This window comes from Scyliorhinus canicula, chromosome 19 (genome assembly GCF_902713615.1).
Source record: "Scyliorhinus canicula chromosome 19, sScyCan1.1, whole genome shotgun sequence".
Classification (NCBI taxonomy): domain Eukaryota; kingdom Metazoa; phylum Chordata; class Chondrichthyes; order Carcharhiniformes; family Scyliorhinidae; genus Scyliorhinus; species Scyliorhinus canicula.
Window position 1 is genome coordinate 52184526 of NC_052164.1, and position 15690 is coordinate 52200215.

Here is a 15690-nt window from a genome sequence, read left to right on the forward strand (position 1 = left end):
TAGTCTTTATGTTCATAACACCTTTGTCAATCTCCAACAAAAACTGCCCCCTTATCTAGACCCACTGCTCGACAAACCCACCCACAACAGTATAAATCTAACCCTGTTTCCAGTTCTCTCCAGCTTTGACACAGAGCCACCCAGGTTGGAAATGTTAGCTCCCTTCTCTTTACACAGATGCTATTATACCTTCTGAGATTGTCCAGTATTTTCTGTTTTTGCCTCTTCGAATACCTCCTTTCTGGCTGGGTGTCAAACATTGTCTGTAATACTCCTGTGAATTATCCTTGGGGTTCTTATGTTAAAGATACTACATAAATGCTGTTGTTGTGTTCTTAGAAACACACATAGCAAATAGGAGCAGAAGGAGGCCATTCGGCCCTTCAAGCCTACTCCACCATTTATTATTGGCATGGCTGATCATCTTGTTTGGCATTCTCTCTCCATTATTTTAACAAAATTATTAACCCAGTAAAATCACAAGAATATTATACAAGCACATTTATCGAGGTGAGATGCGAGTGACTGCCATTGACATCATGGCAGCATTGGAGCAAATGTGACATCAAAGACCCCAAGCTAAACTGGAGTAAATGGGACTCAGGGGGGAACTCTCCGCTGGATGGAGTCATGCTTGGCACAAAGGAAGATGGTTGTGGTGGTTGGAGGTCAATCATCTCAATCCTGGAGTATCACTGCAGGAGTTCCTCGGGGTTGTGTCCTGGGCCCAACCATCTTCAGCTGCTTCATCAGTGACCTTTCCTCCATGGTAAGCTCAGAAGCGATGATTGCACAATGTTTAGCACCATTCGCAACGACTCCTCAGATAATGGGGCAGCCCGTGCCCACTAAAAGCAGCACCTGGACAACATTGGGGCTTGAGCTGACAAGTGGCAAGTGACACATGTGCATGCAGAGAGACTACAGTGGGTCAAGAAGGCAGCTCACCACCACCTTCTCAAGGGCAGTTAGGGAAGGACAGTAACTGCTGGCCTAGCCAGCGATCCCCAAAGCCTGAAAACAAATATGAAACAAATTTTATTTGAAACAAAATAAACAAATACAGCCCACTCAGCAAAACCCGAACAAGTATCCAATTTCCAAATATTATCCTCAATCGGTTTCCAATACCCTGAATCCTATTTGTTGATCCTCCTGTCAAGTGAAGCTGCACATTTGGGGGTAGGCTGCTGTCTCTCGCTTCATCGTGTTTATATTTTGTTTCTGCTGATCTGGAGCTGGTGGCTGCAGATTGACATTGAGATGCGGGATGTTTTTCAGTAATCAGTGCTGGAGACAGACTGTACAAACAGTATGAAAGCCCAGGGGTTGGGCAAGTTTTCTTTTCTGTTGCAAACATTCATTTGCAATCCTGGTCAGCTTGGGGGCACTCCAGGGTCTGCTATATAAGGAGGGCTCAGCGTCAACTTGCACTCAAAAGCCTGCCTGCCTGCCTCTGACACTCTCTGTGTCCTCCCTCTCCCGGTTTAAGTGGGAGCTGTGTTTTCCACCACAGCCAGCAAGATTGCACCCAGCAGGAGGACGGCGGAGCGGCCACACTCCAGGTTCAACATCAGCCGCAAGTCCCTGATCGCAGCGGCAGTCGGGGTGGCGATGCTGTTGACCCTGGTGATTGTGATCCCGGTCCTGGTCAACTCCCTGGGCACCGCTGCCCACTACGAGATGCTGGGCACCTGCAGGATGGTGTGTGAGCCTTACCTGTCCAGCCAGCCCAGTGCCAGCCCGGGGGCCGAGGCACTGGCCGAGCACGGAATGGCCCCGCCGCCCTCCACCCTGCTGCAGGGTCCCCAGGGCAAGCCGGGGCGACCGGGCAAGCCGGGTGCCCCCGGGCCGCCAGGGGAGAGGGGGGCGCCCGGGCCAGTGGGGCCGGCGGGGGAGAAGGGGGAGGCGGGTAGACCCGGGCTGCCTGGCAGCTCCGGGACAGGGGCCATCAGCGCTGCCACCTACAGCACCGTGCCCAGGGTGGCATTTTACGCCGGGCTCAAGAACCCCCACGAGGGCTACGAGATCCTCAAGTTTGACGACGTGGTGACCAACCTGGGCAATCACTATGACGGCGCCAGCGGCAAGTTTACCTGCTCCATCCCTGGCACCTACTTCTTCACCTACCATGTCCTGATGCGGGGCGGAGATGGCACCAGCATGTGGGCAGACCTCTGCAAGAATGGCCAGGTAAGCTGGGCAGGAGGGGGTGGGGGAGGGAGGGAGGGATGCTGGCTAACACCCCAACCCCCGGGGCTGGGGGGACAGGAGGTCTAACCAACACCCCCAACCCCAGGGAAACCTCCCAAAGCCACATACTGTATCAGGTCCCCCTATCAGTGCACATTGAGCCTGGGCAATGCCATGTGAGAGGGTGAAGGAAAGAGGGAGGGGGCGAGGGGGAGAGATAGTGGGAGATAGAGAGTGGGGAAGGAAGGGGTGAGAGAGAGGCGGGGGGGGGGGGGGGAGTGGGTGAGGGGAAGAGGAAGAGAGAGAGTGGGTGATGGAGAGAGAGGAGAGTGGGTGAGAGGAAGAGAGAGAGAGAGTGGGTGATGGAGAGAGTGGGTGATGGAGAAAGAGTGGGTGAGAGGGAGAGAGAGAGAGTGGGTGATGGAGGTTGAGGGCGTGGGGAAGAGAGAGTGGGTGAGGGAGAGAGTGTGTGATTGAGGGAGTCGGAGAGAGAGGAAGGTTAGAGGGAGAGTATGGGTAAGAGGGAGAGAGATGCGGAGAGGTGAAGAGGGAGTGAGTGGCTGAGGAGGAGAGAGTGGCTGAGGGAGAAAGAGTGGCTGAGGGAGAGAGGGAGGGAGAGAGAGTGGATGAGGGAGAGGGGGTGATGGAGAGAGTGGTGAAGGGGCGAGGGAGAGAGAGTGGCTGAGGGAGAGAGTGTGGATGAGGCAGAGGGGGTGATGGAGAGAGTGGTGAAGGGGCGAGGGAGAGAGTGGCTGAGGGAGAGAGGGAGGGAGAGAGTGGATGAGGGAGAGAGTGTGGATGAGGGAGAGGGGTGGATGAGGGAGAGGGGGTGATGGAGAGAGTGGTGGGGTGAGGGAGAGAGAGTGGCTGAGGGAGAGAGTGTGGATGAGGGAGAGGGGGTGATGGAGAGAGTGGTGAAGGGGCGAGGGAGAGAGAGTGGCTGAGGGAGAGAGAGTGGATGAGGGAGAGGGGGTGATGGAGAGAGTGGTGAAGGGGCGAGGGAGAGAGAGTGGCTGAGGGAGAGAGAGTGGATGAGGGAGAGGGGGTGATGGAGAGAGTGGTGAAGGGGCGAGGGAGAGAGAGTGGGAGAAGGGAGACAGGAGGGAGGAATGAAAGGCTGAGTATTGCTGGAGTTGGAGAGGAGGGAAGAGGCAAGTGGGTTTGGAAGCGTTCCTTTCCTCAGTCTCCCCCACCCCGCCTTTGCCCTCTTTCACTCACTTTCCCTCTCTCTCTTTCCCTCTCTCGTGTCTATTGTTCACTCTCCTGCTCCGGTCTGTCTCTCACATTTACCTGGTGAACGGGGCATTGCTGACTGTGCAGTGTGTGTGCAGACTGGGGGCAGCCGGGTCCTCTCTATGCTGGATTCTGATCTCTCAGTCCAGGGTCCCGCTGTGGGGCAGTGTGACAGACACTCCGGGAGAATAGCGCCCGCTGCTCTAACCGGAGGTCTCTGGGTTTCCTCTGTCTCTCAAACACTTTCAGGAATCATTTGTGAAGCTCCCTCTGTCTCCAATCTGCCCCACACAGGGTTTACTGCCGAGGACAGGAGGAATTCCTCAGCCCTCTCTCTCAGTCCCTCTTTATCCCTGTGTATCTCTCCCTCTGTCACTCGGCCTCTCATACTCTCTTTTATTTCTATCTACTCTGTTTTACTCTTTTGGTTATGAGGGGCGAGAGGACGTTCTGGCGCTATATAAACGCTTCTATTGTTTAATTTTTTATCTCACTTGTCCTCTCTATTTTTCTCTCTTCCCCTCTCTGACTCTCTCCATCATTCTTTATCGATATCGACCATTATTACCCCTTCCTTTCCATGATTATCAACGATCATCCACCTCTATTTGTCTAATTCTGTACCTCTCTTCCTCAAGCGCACTCTCCATCTCACTGTTTCTGGCACTCTCTCTGCCGTTTCGCTCTCTCTCCGCTTCTCATTTGCTCTCTCTCTCTCTCTCTCTCACAGACTGGGCCACTCTGCCCCCTTCGAACAGGCGCCGGAATGTGGCGACTAGGGGCTTTTCACAGTAACTTCATTTGAAGCCTACCTGTGACAATAAGCGATTTTCATTTCATTTTCATTTCATTTTCTTGTCTATTCTGTCTGTTCGCCACATTCTCGCCCACTCTCTCGGATTCCCTCTTTCTGACACCCCCCAGTCCCATTTCTCTTCCTCTATCACCCTCTCTCTTTGTCCATCTTTCTCTTACACACTCAATGTCTGTCCCACCTAGTTTTCCCTCTGGTGTCTCTCTCACACACAGTCCATCTCCCCTCTTCTCTCTTTCTCTGTCCCTATTCTTGTCTCCCATTCACATTTGTTAATTTTTCTCCTTCCTTCTGCCATTCTCCCTCCTTCACTCTCTCCTCCCCTTGCTATCTTTCTCAGTGTCTCAATTTCCCTCAATCTCTTTCTCATTCTCACTATGTCCTCGCCCTCTTTCTCCAGCTGTAGCACTTGCCGTTTTTGTCTCTCTGGCCTCTATCTCTACTCTCTACCTCTTTATCTCCACTCCATCTCCATTCTCTCTCTTTTCTGCCTCTCTCTATCTCCACTTGCTCTTCGCCTCTCTCTAACAGCACGGTAGCATTATGGTTAGCACAATTGCTTCACAGCTCCAGGGTCCCAGGTTCGATTCCCGGCTTGGGTCACTGTCTGTGCGGAGTCTGTGCGGAGTCTGCACGTTCTCCCTGTGTGTGCGTGGGTTTCCTCCGGGTGCTCCGGTTTCCTCCCAAGATGTGCAGGTTAGGTGGATTGGCTATGCTAAACTGCTCTTAGAGTGCCCTTAGTGTTGGGTGGGGTTACTGGGTTATGGGGATAGGGTGGGGTTGTGGGCTTGGGGAGGGTGCTCTTTCCAAGAGCCGGTGCAGACTCGATGGGCCGAATGGCCTCCTTCAGCACTGTAAATTCTATCTAAATCTAAAATCTCCACTTTCTCCCTCTCCCACTCATATCTCTCCCTCTCTATCTCCACTCTTCCTCTCCAACTAATCTTTCTCCCTCTCTATCTCCACTTTTTCTCCGTCTCCAACTCATCTCTCTCCTTCTCTATCTCCACTCTCTGTCTGTCTCTATCTCCATTCTCTCTCTTTCTGCCTCTTTCTATCTCCACTCTCTCTGCCTTTAACGCAACTCCCTTTACACCTCATCTCTTTCCCACTCTCTCTGTCTCTCTTTATCTCCATTCTCTTCCAAAGCTTTCTCCATCCTCTCTCTCTTGCCTCTCTATCTCCACTCTCTCTGCCTCTATTTTCACTCTCTACCTTTCCACCTCATCTCTCTCCGTCTCTATCTCCACTCTCTGTCTCTCTTTATCTCCACTCGCTCCCAAAGCTATCGCCAGTCTCTCTCTTTCGATCTCCACTCTTTCTCTCTCTCTATTTTCTCTCTCTCTATCTCCTCTCTCTCTCACTCTCTGACTCTCTCTACCCCCACTTTCTCTCTCCCACTCTCATCTCCACCCTCTTTCTCTACCTTAATCTCTCTACCTCCACTCTCTCCCTCGCTCTATCTTCACTCTCTCTCCTATCTCCATTCTCAATCTGCCTCTATTGCCACTCACTTTCTCTCTTCCTCTCTATCTCCACTATCTCCACTCTCTTTCTCTCCACTCACTCTCCCACCCTCTCTGGCTTTCTCTATTTCATGATGTGGAGAATCGCCGAGCAGAAACTTATAGCCAAGTTCCGCACACATGAGTACGGCCTCAACCGGGACCTGGGATTCATGTTGCATTACATTCACCCTCCACCATCTGGCCTGGGCATGCAAAATCCTACCAACTGTCCTGGCTTGAAAGAATTCACACCTCTTTAATGAAATGAAAATCACTTATTGTCACAAGTAGACTTCAAATGAAGTTACTGTGAAAAGCCCCTAGTCGCCACATTCCGGCACCTGTTCGGGGAGGCTGATACGGGAATCGAACCGTGCTGCTGGCCTGCCTTGGTCTGCTTTCAAAGCCAGCGATTTAGCCCTCTGCTATGGGATTACCCCTCTCTCTGGATCTGCAAAGACTTAATTACCTTCAAATGCTCGCATTCAAAGCATCGTCTTGCATCTTTAACTTTGTCTATATATCTCTGCTTCTGGAACCTCCCTCTTCATTCATCTGAGGAAGGAGCAGTGCTCCGAAAGCTAGTGATTTGAAACAAACTGTTGGACTTTTACCTGGTGTTGCAAGACTTCTTACTGTTTCTCTATTTTGATCTCTCTCTCTTTCTCTCTTCCTCTCTATGTCTCCACTCTATCTCCTTTTCTCTTTCACCCCCCTCTCTCCGTCTCCCTGCCTCTCTCTATCTCTACTATCCCCCTCTCTCTACCTCCCTCCCTCTCTCTACCTCTCTCTCTCTGCCTTCTTTTTACCTCCACTCTCTCTCCCTCACTCCAGCTTCATTCTCTCTGTCTCCAATCTCTCTCTCTGTGCCTCTCCCTATTTCAACTCTCTCTCCCTCTCTCTCTCCTCTGGGCAGCATGGTAGCACAGTGATTAGCACTGTTGCTTCACAGCGCTAGGGTCCCAGGTTCCATTCCCGCTTGGGTCATTGTCTGTGTGGAGTCTGCACTTTCTCCCCGTGTCTGCATGGGTTTCCTCCGGCTGCTCCGGTTTCCTCCTACACGTCCTGAAAGACGTGCTGTTCGGTGAATTGGACATTCTGAATTCTCTCTCTCTGTACCTGAACAGGCCCCAGAATGTGGTGGATAGGTGGTTTCACAGTAACGTCATTGCAGTGTTAGTGTAAACCTACAATAATAAAGATTTTATATATATATATATCCACTATCCCTATCTCCATTCTCTTTGTCTCCACTCTCTCTCTCTGTGCCTTTCTCTATCCTAATCCCTCTCCTCTCTCTTCTCTATATCTCCACTCTATCTCCCTCTTTCTCTTCCCCTCTATCTTTTTCTCTCTCTCTCTCTCCCTCTCTTAATCTCCACTATCTCTCTCTCTCAATCTCTCTCCCTCTCCCCCTACCCCTCTCTCTATTCCACTATCTCCTTCACTCTATCTCCACTCTAGATCCCTCTCTCTCGATCTCTCTCCCTCTCTCTCTCTTCCTCTCTCTGTCTCTACTATCTCCTTTTCTCTATCTTCCCTCGATCTCCACTCTCTCTCTCTCTCCCCCTCTCTTTGTGTCCTGGCTCTAACTGGGTCTTGTTCCCCCAGGTCCGCTCCAGTTCCATTGCCCAGGATGCTGATCAGAACTATGACTATGCCAGTAACAGTGTTATTCTGCACTTGGACGCAGGAGATGAGGTTTACATCAAGCTGGATGGCGGGAAGGCTCATGGAGGAAACTACAACAAGTACAGCACCTTCTCGGGATTTATAATTTACACAGACTGAGGGAGCACCAGAATTCATTCCGGTTCAAGGTGCCGTTTGGCTCGAATCAGTGCGGTCACTGGAATGGGGCCAGCGGTTCACAGACATTGGGAAAGGCTGGGGGGGTGTCTGACCTCACTAACTCTTAGTCTGTTAAGAATATTTATCTGATCAATTGATTCCTTTTTGAGGCTTGGGTCGCCAGTGTTGCTGCGCCCAGCTGGCATTTTATTGGAGAGTTTCCGGTAGTGATGTTGGATTCGGATGATGCTCAATCAGCACTGGTACCTACTGCAATTAGAACTCTGTAATGCAACAGAAATCCACCAGGGACCCATTTATATAGCAAGTTAAGTTAATATCACCATCACTATCTCTCCTGATAAAAATGGCAGTCTAACCCAGGGTAGTTTATCTCTCAGGATAGACAGGCCAGCCAGGATAGACTAGGGAGAGTCTCTCCTGCCCATTTCTGTTGTATTTTATTGTAAGGTGGAATGTTCAGGTTTTTTTTGGTTATGATATCTGAAGATTAGCATCAGCCTTTCCATCCATTGCACCTAATTTTAGAGTAAGAGTGAATGTGAGCTATTCCCATTTGCCCTGAATGTCTTGATGAGCTGCCCAAGAAAATTGGTTCAATCCCGCAGGGTTTCTAGATGCATCTATTCTGGGTCTCATGTGGGATCAAAATTTGATTAATTCAAGGTGATTACATAGAATCCAAGATGATTCCATTATCTGCCCATATAATTGTAGAAACAGAAATCCTAAGCATTGGATCCTGTCTTGCGATTACATTTATAAATGGAGCCATAGTGATAGGTTGAAGCTATCTGGCCATATTTCATTTTATATTCCCTCTGCTGCCTTTTGGATTCTCAGCAGCCTTTGATCCTTTGATTGTGCAGCTGGAATCCTGATGAACATCCACACTGAGGTTACACATGAGAGTACTGCTCCATCCTAGCTTTATGGAGCAGGAACGGGGCCAGCCATGTACTGTCCCACTGCACGTCTTTGAGGAGAATTCACACAACTTGCTCTATGACCAGGAATGTCATGATGGTAACTTGCAGCACTCTCGAAAGCTGACAGACTGCTCACAAGTCATCTCAGGTCCTGAAACATTCAGCTAATTCCTGTGTACTTTAACTGAGTTCCTTCAAACATAATGTCAGTTCCAACATACAAGTTTCCAGGTAGAAACACCTTAATCCAGTAATTTATGTATTGGTCCAGCTCCACACACTTCCCCTCCATCCCACTTCAGTCCAATATCATCCCGCATGATTTCAGTTCCATCATACTTTTGTCCCATTCTTTCAATATTAGTCCAGTTTCTTTACAATTCAGTCCACCTTCCTCACAGTCAGTCAAATTCCTCAAGCGTTTGTTCAGTTCCTTCACATGTTAGTCCAGCTGTATTACGCAACAGTCCAGTTCCTCCCACGAAACATCCAATTCTTCAAATCTTAGTCCAGATTCTCAAACATTAGTCCAATTCCTCACACTTTAGCCCCAATCTCTTTTGTCTGGATCTCCACAAATTAGTAACATTCATCATACTTCTGTGAATCCAATATTCCTCATGTTGGTCCAATGCCTTCATACTTTAGTCCAGTTATTACTTCAGCCCAATTTTTTTTCATCATTTAGTCAGGGTTCCTCACATATTAAATGAGCTCTTCGCATTTTAGTCCAGTTGTGCATGCTTTTTATCCAGATCATCACAAATGAGTAATGTACATCAAATATTAATCCAGTTCTTCAAAAGTTAGCTCTCTATTCCTCAAATTAGTCCAATGTCTTCACACCTTCATCCAGTTCTTCTTACTATATCCCAGCTTTTGACAATATCATCCCATTCCTGACATATTAAACAAACACTTCACACTTTAGTCCATGTCTTCACAAATTACTAAAATTCAACAAGTAGGAGTACACTTTTCTCAAACACTAGTCAGATCTGTACAAATTAGGCACAGTCAGAGAGTCATTACGGTGGTATGGTGGCACAGTGGTTAGTACTGCTGCCTCACAATGCCAGCGACCTGGGTTTGATTCCAGCCTGGGCTCTGTGTGTGTAACATTTGCACGTTCTCCCAGTGTCTGCGTGGGTTTTCTCCGGGTGCTCCGGTTTCTTCCCACAGTCCATAGACGTGCAGGTTAGGTGGATTGGCTAAGTTAAATTGCCGCTTAGCTTGTCTGTGTGTGTGTGTGTGTGTGTGTGTGAGAGTGTGGCTATGCTTAATGTGGTGTTATACCCTTCAAGCTATAAGCCCGTGGCAACAGACTGGCGATGTGTTCCAGAAATAATTAGCGACAGAAAAAGACAAAAAGTCTGACCTCTGCACCATGAGGGTACGGAAAGGTGGAGAGAGAGAGTCATTACACTGCAGAAGTTGGGCATTTAACTCCTCTAGATCCTGTCAGGTCTCTCAGATTCTCCCGCTCTATCGCCAGGATATTATAAGTTTATTTCCAATTTTGAAGTTGTACTTTAGATTATTTCTTGCTCTTCTCCATTATGATGATCATTTTTCCCTAAGTGCTGTCCCCCATCACTGGACCCATATAGTCCGCTTTATTCCCAGCAGTAGATTCAGAAACATCTTCAATATTTGACTGATAAAATATTTCAGAAATCCCTCCCCTTCCTTATACTTTACGCTGACCAGAATTGATATTTGGGTAATTAAAATTCTACGATATCACCGCTCTATATAGTTCTTGCACACCTGTGTAATTTAAATTCTACAATATCACCACTCTATATAGTTCTTGCACACCTGTGTAATTGTAAATTCTACAATATCACCACTCTATATAGTTTTTGCACATCTGTGTAATTGTCAATTTAGCTCCCTCAGACTGTTTGGAGGCTGAAAGAATAGAAACCAGAAACATGGAAAATAGAATCCTGCTCTGCCATTCATTACGATCATCCAATTGAATATCCTGTTCCCGCCATCCCCCAATATCATTTGACCCCTTTAGTGGCAAATGCTATACCTAACTGCTTTTTGAAAACATACAATGTTTTGGCCTCAACTACTCTCTGTGGTAGCGAATTCCACAGGCTGACCACTCTCTAGGTGAAGACATTTCTCTTCATTTCAGTCCTAACTGGTCTACCCTGTATCCTCAGACTGTGACCCCTGTTTCTGGACCCCCACCCCTTCCCAAACATTGGGAACATCCTTCCTGCATTGACCCAGTCGAATCCTGTTATAATTTTATAGGTTTCTATGAGATCTCCCCTGTTTTTTTCAGAACTCCAGTGAATATAACCTTCACTGACTCAATCTCTCCTCAGATGTCAGTTCGGCCGTCCCAGAAATAATTCTGGTAAACGTTCTCTGTACTCCCTCTATAACAAGAACATCCTTCCTCAGACAGGGATACCAAAACTACACACAATTCTCCAGCAGTACTCATCATGGCAGTCTGTATAACTAGAGCAAGACATCCCTGCTCCTGTACTTGAATCCTCTCGCTGTGAAGGCCAATATACCATTTGCCTTCTAACAATAATAACCTTTTATTATCACAAGTATGAAGTTACTGTGAAAAGCCCCTAGTCGACACATTCCGGTGCCTGTTCAGGTAAGCTGGTACGGGAATTGAACCCGTGCCGCTGGCCTTGTTCTGCATCACAAACCAGCTGTCTATCCCACTGAGCTAAACCAGCCCTTACCGCCCACTGTACCTGCATGCTTACCGCCAGTGACTGGTGTATGAGGACACCCAAGTCTCATTGTGCATTTCCCACTCTCAATTTATAACCATTCAGATAATAACATGCCTTCCTGTTTCTGCTACCAAAGTGGATAACCTCACATTTATCCACATTATACTGCATCGGCCATGCATTCATCCACTCATTCATCTTCTCCAAATCACACTGATGCATTTCTGCATCCTCCTCACAACTCACCCACCCACCCAGCTTTGTGTCATCTGCAAATTGTGAGATATTACATTTAGTTCCCTCATCTAAATCATTAATATACATTGTGAATAGCTGGGGTCCTAGCACTGATCCTTGCCATACCCCACTCGTCACTGCCTGCCGTTCAGAAAAGTTTAGCTCTATTTTTGTTTCCTGTCTGCCAATCAGATTTCTATCCATCTCAATACACTAGTCCAATCCCATGCGCTTTAATTTTACGCGCGAATCTCTTATGTATGTCTTTGTCAAAAGCCTTCCGAAAGTGCAAATAAAACCATGTCCACTGGCTCCCCTCATCAATTCTACTAGTTGCATCCTTGAAGAATTCCATTAGATTTCTCCGGCATGATTTCCCTTCTGTAAATCCATGCCAATTCTGTCCGATCCTGCCATTGTTTTCCAAGTGCTCTGCTATAAAGTCTATGATAATGGACTCCAGAATTTTTGCCACTACCGATGTCAGGCTGTCTGGTCTATAATTCCCTTTCTTTCTCTCTACCTCCCTTTATAGATAGAGAGGTTACATTAGCTATCCTCTAATCCGTAGGAATTTTATTATTTTGTGAAACAGGCAATTGTAGAATTTGAAACAATCGGGGCTTAATGCCCTGAATCAATTTGTTTCAATATTACATGTTTGATCAGTTTGTACATTTTAAGTAGGACCTAAGCTGCATACAATTAAAATACTGAATTGAGACTCCAAATTCAAATACAGCCAAGACATTTACTTTAAAGGATTTGGGGTTTCACTTCCACACTCCCTGCAAAATAAATTCTGTTCCCTGTAATTACAAATATTCTTATTCCCCAAATAAAGACAGTTTTGTTGTATCTGGTCATCATTCTACTCAAGTTTTAAAGTCAAGAATACGCCCAGGAGGATGATTAGCTCCTTTTTAACTAAATGACTTCTGTTCTTACTCCCTCAAGGATATTCTGTTTTCCACTGATCAACTCTGTGACCCCACCTCCTTTGTTCGCTTCCCTATCTTTTGGTATGACTCTCTGACTGCCTAATTTGAGAAGATCTGGGTAATGTTTGAAAAATTGTACAACTGCTTGTTGAACTTTAGTAATTTGAGAAGAACTGGACTAAAGTGTTTGCTTAATATGTACAGAACAGGATGATGTAGAACCACAGAGTCCCAACAGTACAGAAGAGGGTAATTCGGCCCATCGAGTATGCGCTGACCCTCTGAAAGAGCACCCTACCTATGCCCACTCCCCTGCCCTACCCCAATAACCCCATCAACCTGCACATCTTTGGATGAAACTGGAGCATGGAGAGGAAACCCATACATACATGGGGAGAACTCCACACAGCACCCAAGGCCGGAATTGAACTCGGGTCTCTGGCGCTGTGAGGCGGCAGTGCTAACCACTGTGTTGCCATATGGTATGTGGTATGCCTTAGTAACATAAAGACAAATACTGATGCATGCCATATGGTAAAGACCTGTGGCAGGCTGCAAGATTGGAAAACTTTTAAAGAACAACAAAGGGTTACTAAAAGTAATATAAAAAACAAAGGTAAATTACAAAAGAAAACTTGCACAAAATATAAAAAGGATAGTAAAAGCTTCTGTCAGTTTATAAAAAGGAAAGTGAATATTGGTCCCTTGGAGGATGAGACTGGGGAGTTGATAGTGGAAACACAGAAATGGCAGAGACACTAAATCAATATTTTGCCTCAGTTTTCATGGAGGAGGACACGGGTACCATCCCAATTGTAACATGTAAAGCAGAGGGAATAGAAAGGGAGGAACTTAGGACAATCATCATCAATAGGGAAAAAGTACTAAACAAACTGTTGAGATTGAAGGCAGATACGTCCCAGACCCAAAAGCCTACACCCTAGGGACTTAAAGGAAGAGGCAGAGGATTGTTTCTAATATTCCTAAATTCCCTGGATGAGGGAAATGTTCCAGTGGATTGGAGAAATGCCAATGTAACACTCTTATTCAAAAAGGGAGGGAGGTAGAAAGTAGGAAACCATAAACCAATTAGCTTAACATCTATCACTGGAAAATTGTTAGAATCCATTATTAAGGGAGAAATAACAGGATATTTGGAAAGTCAAAATGCAATCCATTAGAGTCAGCATAGTTTTATGAAGGGTAAATCGTGTTTGACTAATTTACTGGAGTTCTTCTAAGATAGGGCAGCATGGTAGCATTGTAGATAGCACAATCGCTTCACAGCTCCAGGGTCCAAGGTTCGATTCCCGGCTTGGGTCACTGTCTGTGTGGAGTCTGAACATCCTCCCGTGTGTGCGTGGGTTTCCTCCGGGTGCTCCGGTTTCCTCCCACAGTCCAAAGATGTGCAGGTTAGGTGGATTGGCCATGCTAAATTGCCCTTAGTGTCCAAAATTATCCTTAGTGTTGGGTGGGGTTACTGGGTTATGGGGGTATGGTGGAGGTATTGACCTTGGGTAGGGTGCTCTTTACAAGAGCCGGTGCAGACTCGATGGGCCGAATGGCCTCCTTCTGCACTGTAAATTCTATGTAATCTATGTAACAAGCCCAGTGGATAATGGGGATCCTGTAGATGTAGGGCATCTGGACTTCCAGGAGGCATTTTATAATGTGCTGCACAAAAGGTTAATACACAAGGTAAGATCACATGAGGGTAATTTAGTAGCTTGGATAGACGGCTGGTTAACCAAGAGAAAGCAGAGAGTCGGGATAAATGGGTCTTTTTCTGGATGGTAAGATGTAACTAGTGGGTTGCCACAGGGTTCGGTCCTCAGGCCCCAGCTGTTTACAATCTATATTAATGACTTGGATACAGGGATAGAACGTTCTATAGCCAGATTTGCAGATGACACAAAGATAGGTGGGGTAGTAAGTTGCAGTAAGGAAATAAGAAATTTCCAAATGGATATGGATAGGTTGGGTGAATGGGCCAAAGTTTGGCACATGGAGTTTAACGTGGCTAAGTGTGAGGTTATCCATTTTTCTGCTCAAAATGGAAAGGTACCTTATTACCTAAATGGAGAGAAACATCAGAGTGCTTCGGTACAGAGGGATCTGTGTGCCATGGTGCATGAATCATAGAAAACCTGTATGCATATACAGCAAGTAATAAAGAATGCAAATGGAATTTTGGCCTTTATGGCTAAAGGAATAGCTGCAACTGTACAATGCAATAGTGAGACCGCACTTGGAGTACTGTGCACAGTTCTGGTCCCCTTACTTGAGGAGTGGCATTAGAGGCAATTCAGAGGAGATTCACGAGATTGATTCCAGAAATGAGGATTTATTATGAAGAGAGATTGAGAAGTTTAGGCCTAAACCCTCTTAAGTTTAGAAGAATGAGAAGGGCAGCACGGTAGCATGGTGGTTAGCATAAATGCTTCACAGCTCCAGGGTCCCAGGTTCGATTCCCGGCTGGGTCACTGTCTGTGCGGAGTCTGCACGTCCTCCCCGTGTGTGCGTGGGTTTCCTCCGGGTGCTCCGGTTTCCTCCCACAGTCCAAAGATGTGCGGGTTAGGTGGATTGGCCATGCTAAATTGCCCGTAGTGTCCTAAAAAGTAAGGTTAAGGGGGGGGGGGGGGTTGTTGGGTTACGGTTATAGGGTGGATATGTGGGTTTGAGTAGGGTGACCATGGCTCGGCACAACATCGAGGGCTGAAGGGTCTGTTCTGTGCTGTACTGTTCTATGTTCTATGTTCTAAGAGATTTAATTGAGGTGTGTAAGATGTTAAAAGATATTGAGAAAGTAGATGCAGAGTGGATGTTTCCTCTTTGGGGGCAATCTAGAACAAAAGATCATAGTTTTAGGATAAGGATTTGCAGATGTAAAGCAGAGATGAGGAGTAAGTACTTTTCTCAAACCTGTGGAATTCAGTATCCCAGAGTGTGGTGGATGCCAGGACAATGAATACATTTAAGGAGGAGATAGACAGATTTTAAATTAGTAATGGGTTTAAGGGTTATGGAGAAAGAGCAGAAAAATGGAGTTGAGGCCAAGATGAGATCAGCCATGATTATATTGAATGGCGGAGCGGACTCGAGGGGCTGAATTACCTCATCTTACTCCTAGTTCTTATGTTCTTTTCTGAACATTTTGTATCTTTGAATATTAAGCACTCAGTTCTCACCATTTTTAAGCCACAGTTCTATTATTCCCAAATGCCATATTGCACTTTTGCCTCCTGGACTCCCGGCTCCGCCGCAACTCCAAAAATCGTGAGTCCCCAACTTGGTTTGACC

At 46.8% G+C, this 15690-nt stretch overlaps 1 protein-coding gene across 1 annotated transcript; it reads left to right on the top strand.

Moving 5' to 3' along the window:
• The first annotated feature begins 1155 nt into the window (after positions 1–1155).
• Positions 1156–11101, top strand: LOC119954461 (C1q-related factor). The gene is made up of 2 exons (XM_038779683.1): positions 1156–2193; positions 7360–11101. Exons 1-2 carry the CDS (start codon positions 1615–1617, stop codon positions 7537–7539), a joined length of 759 nt encoding a protein of 252 aa, XP_038635611.1. The 5' UTR covers positions 1156–1614; the 3' UTR covers positions 7540–11101.
• Positions 11102–15690: the final 4589 nt, after the last annotated feature.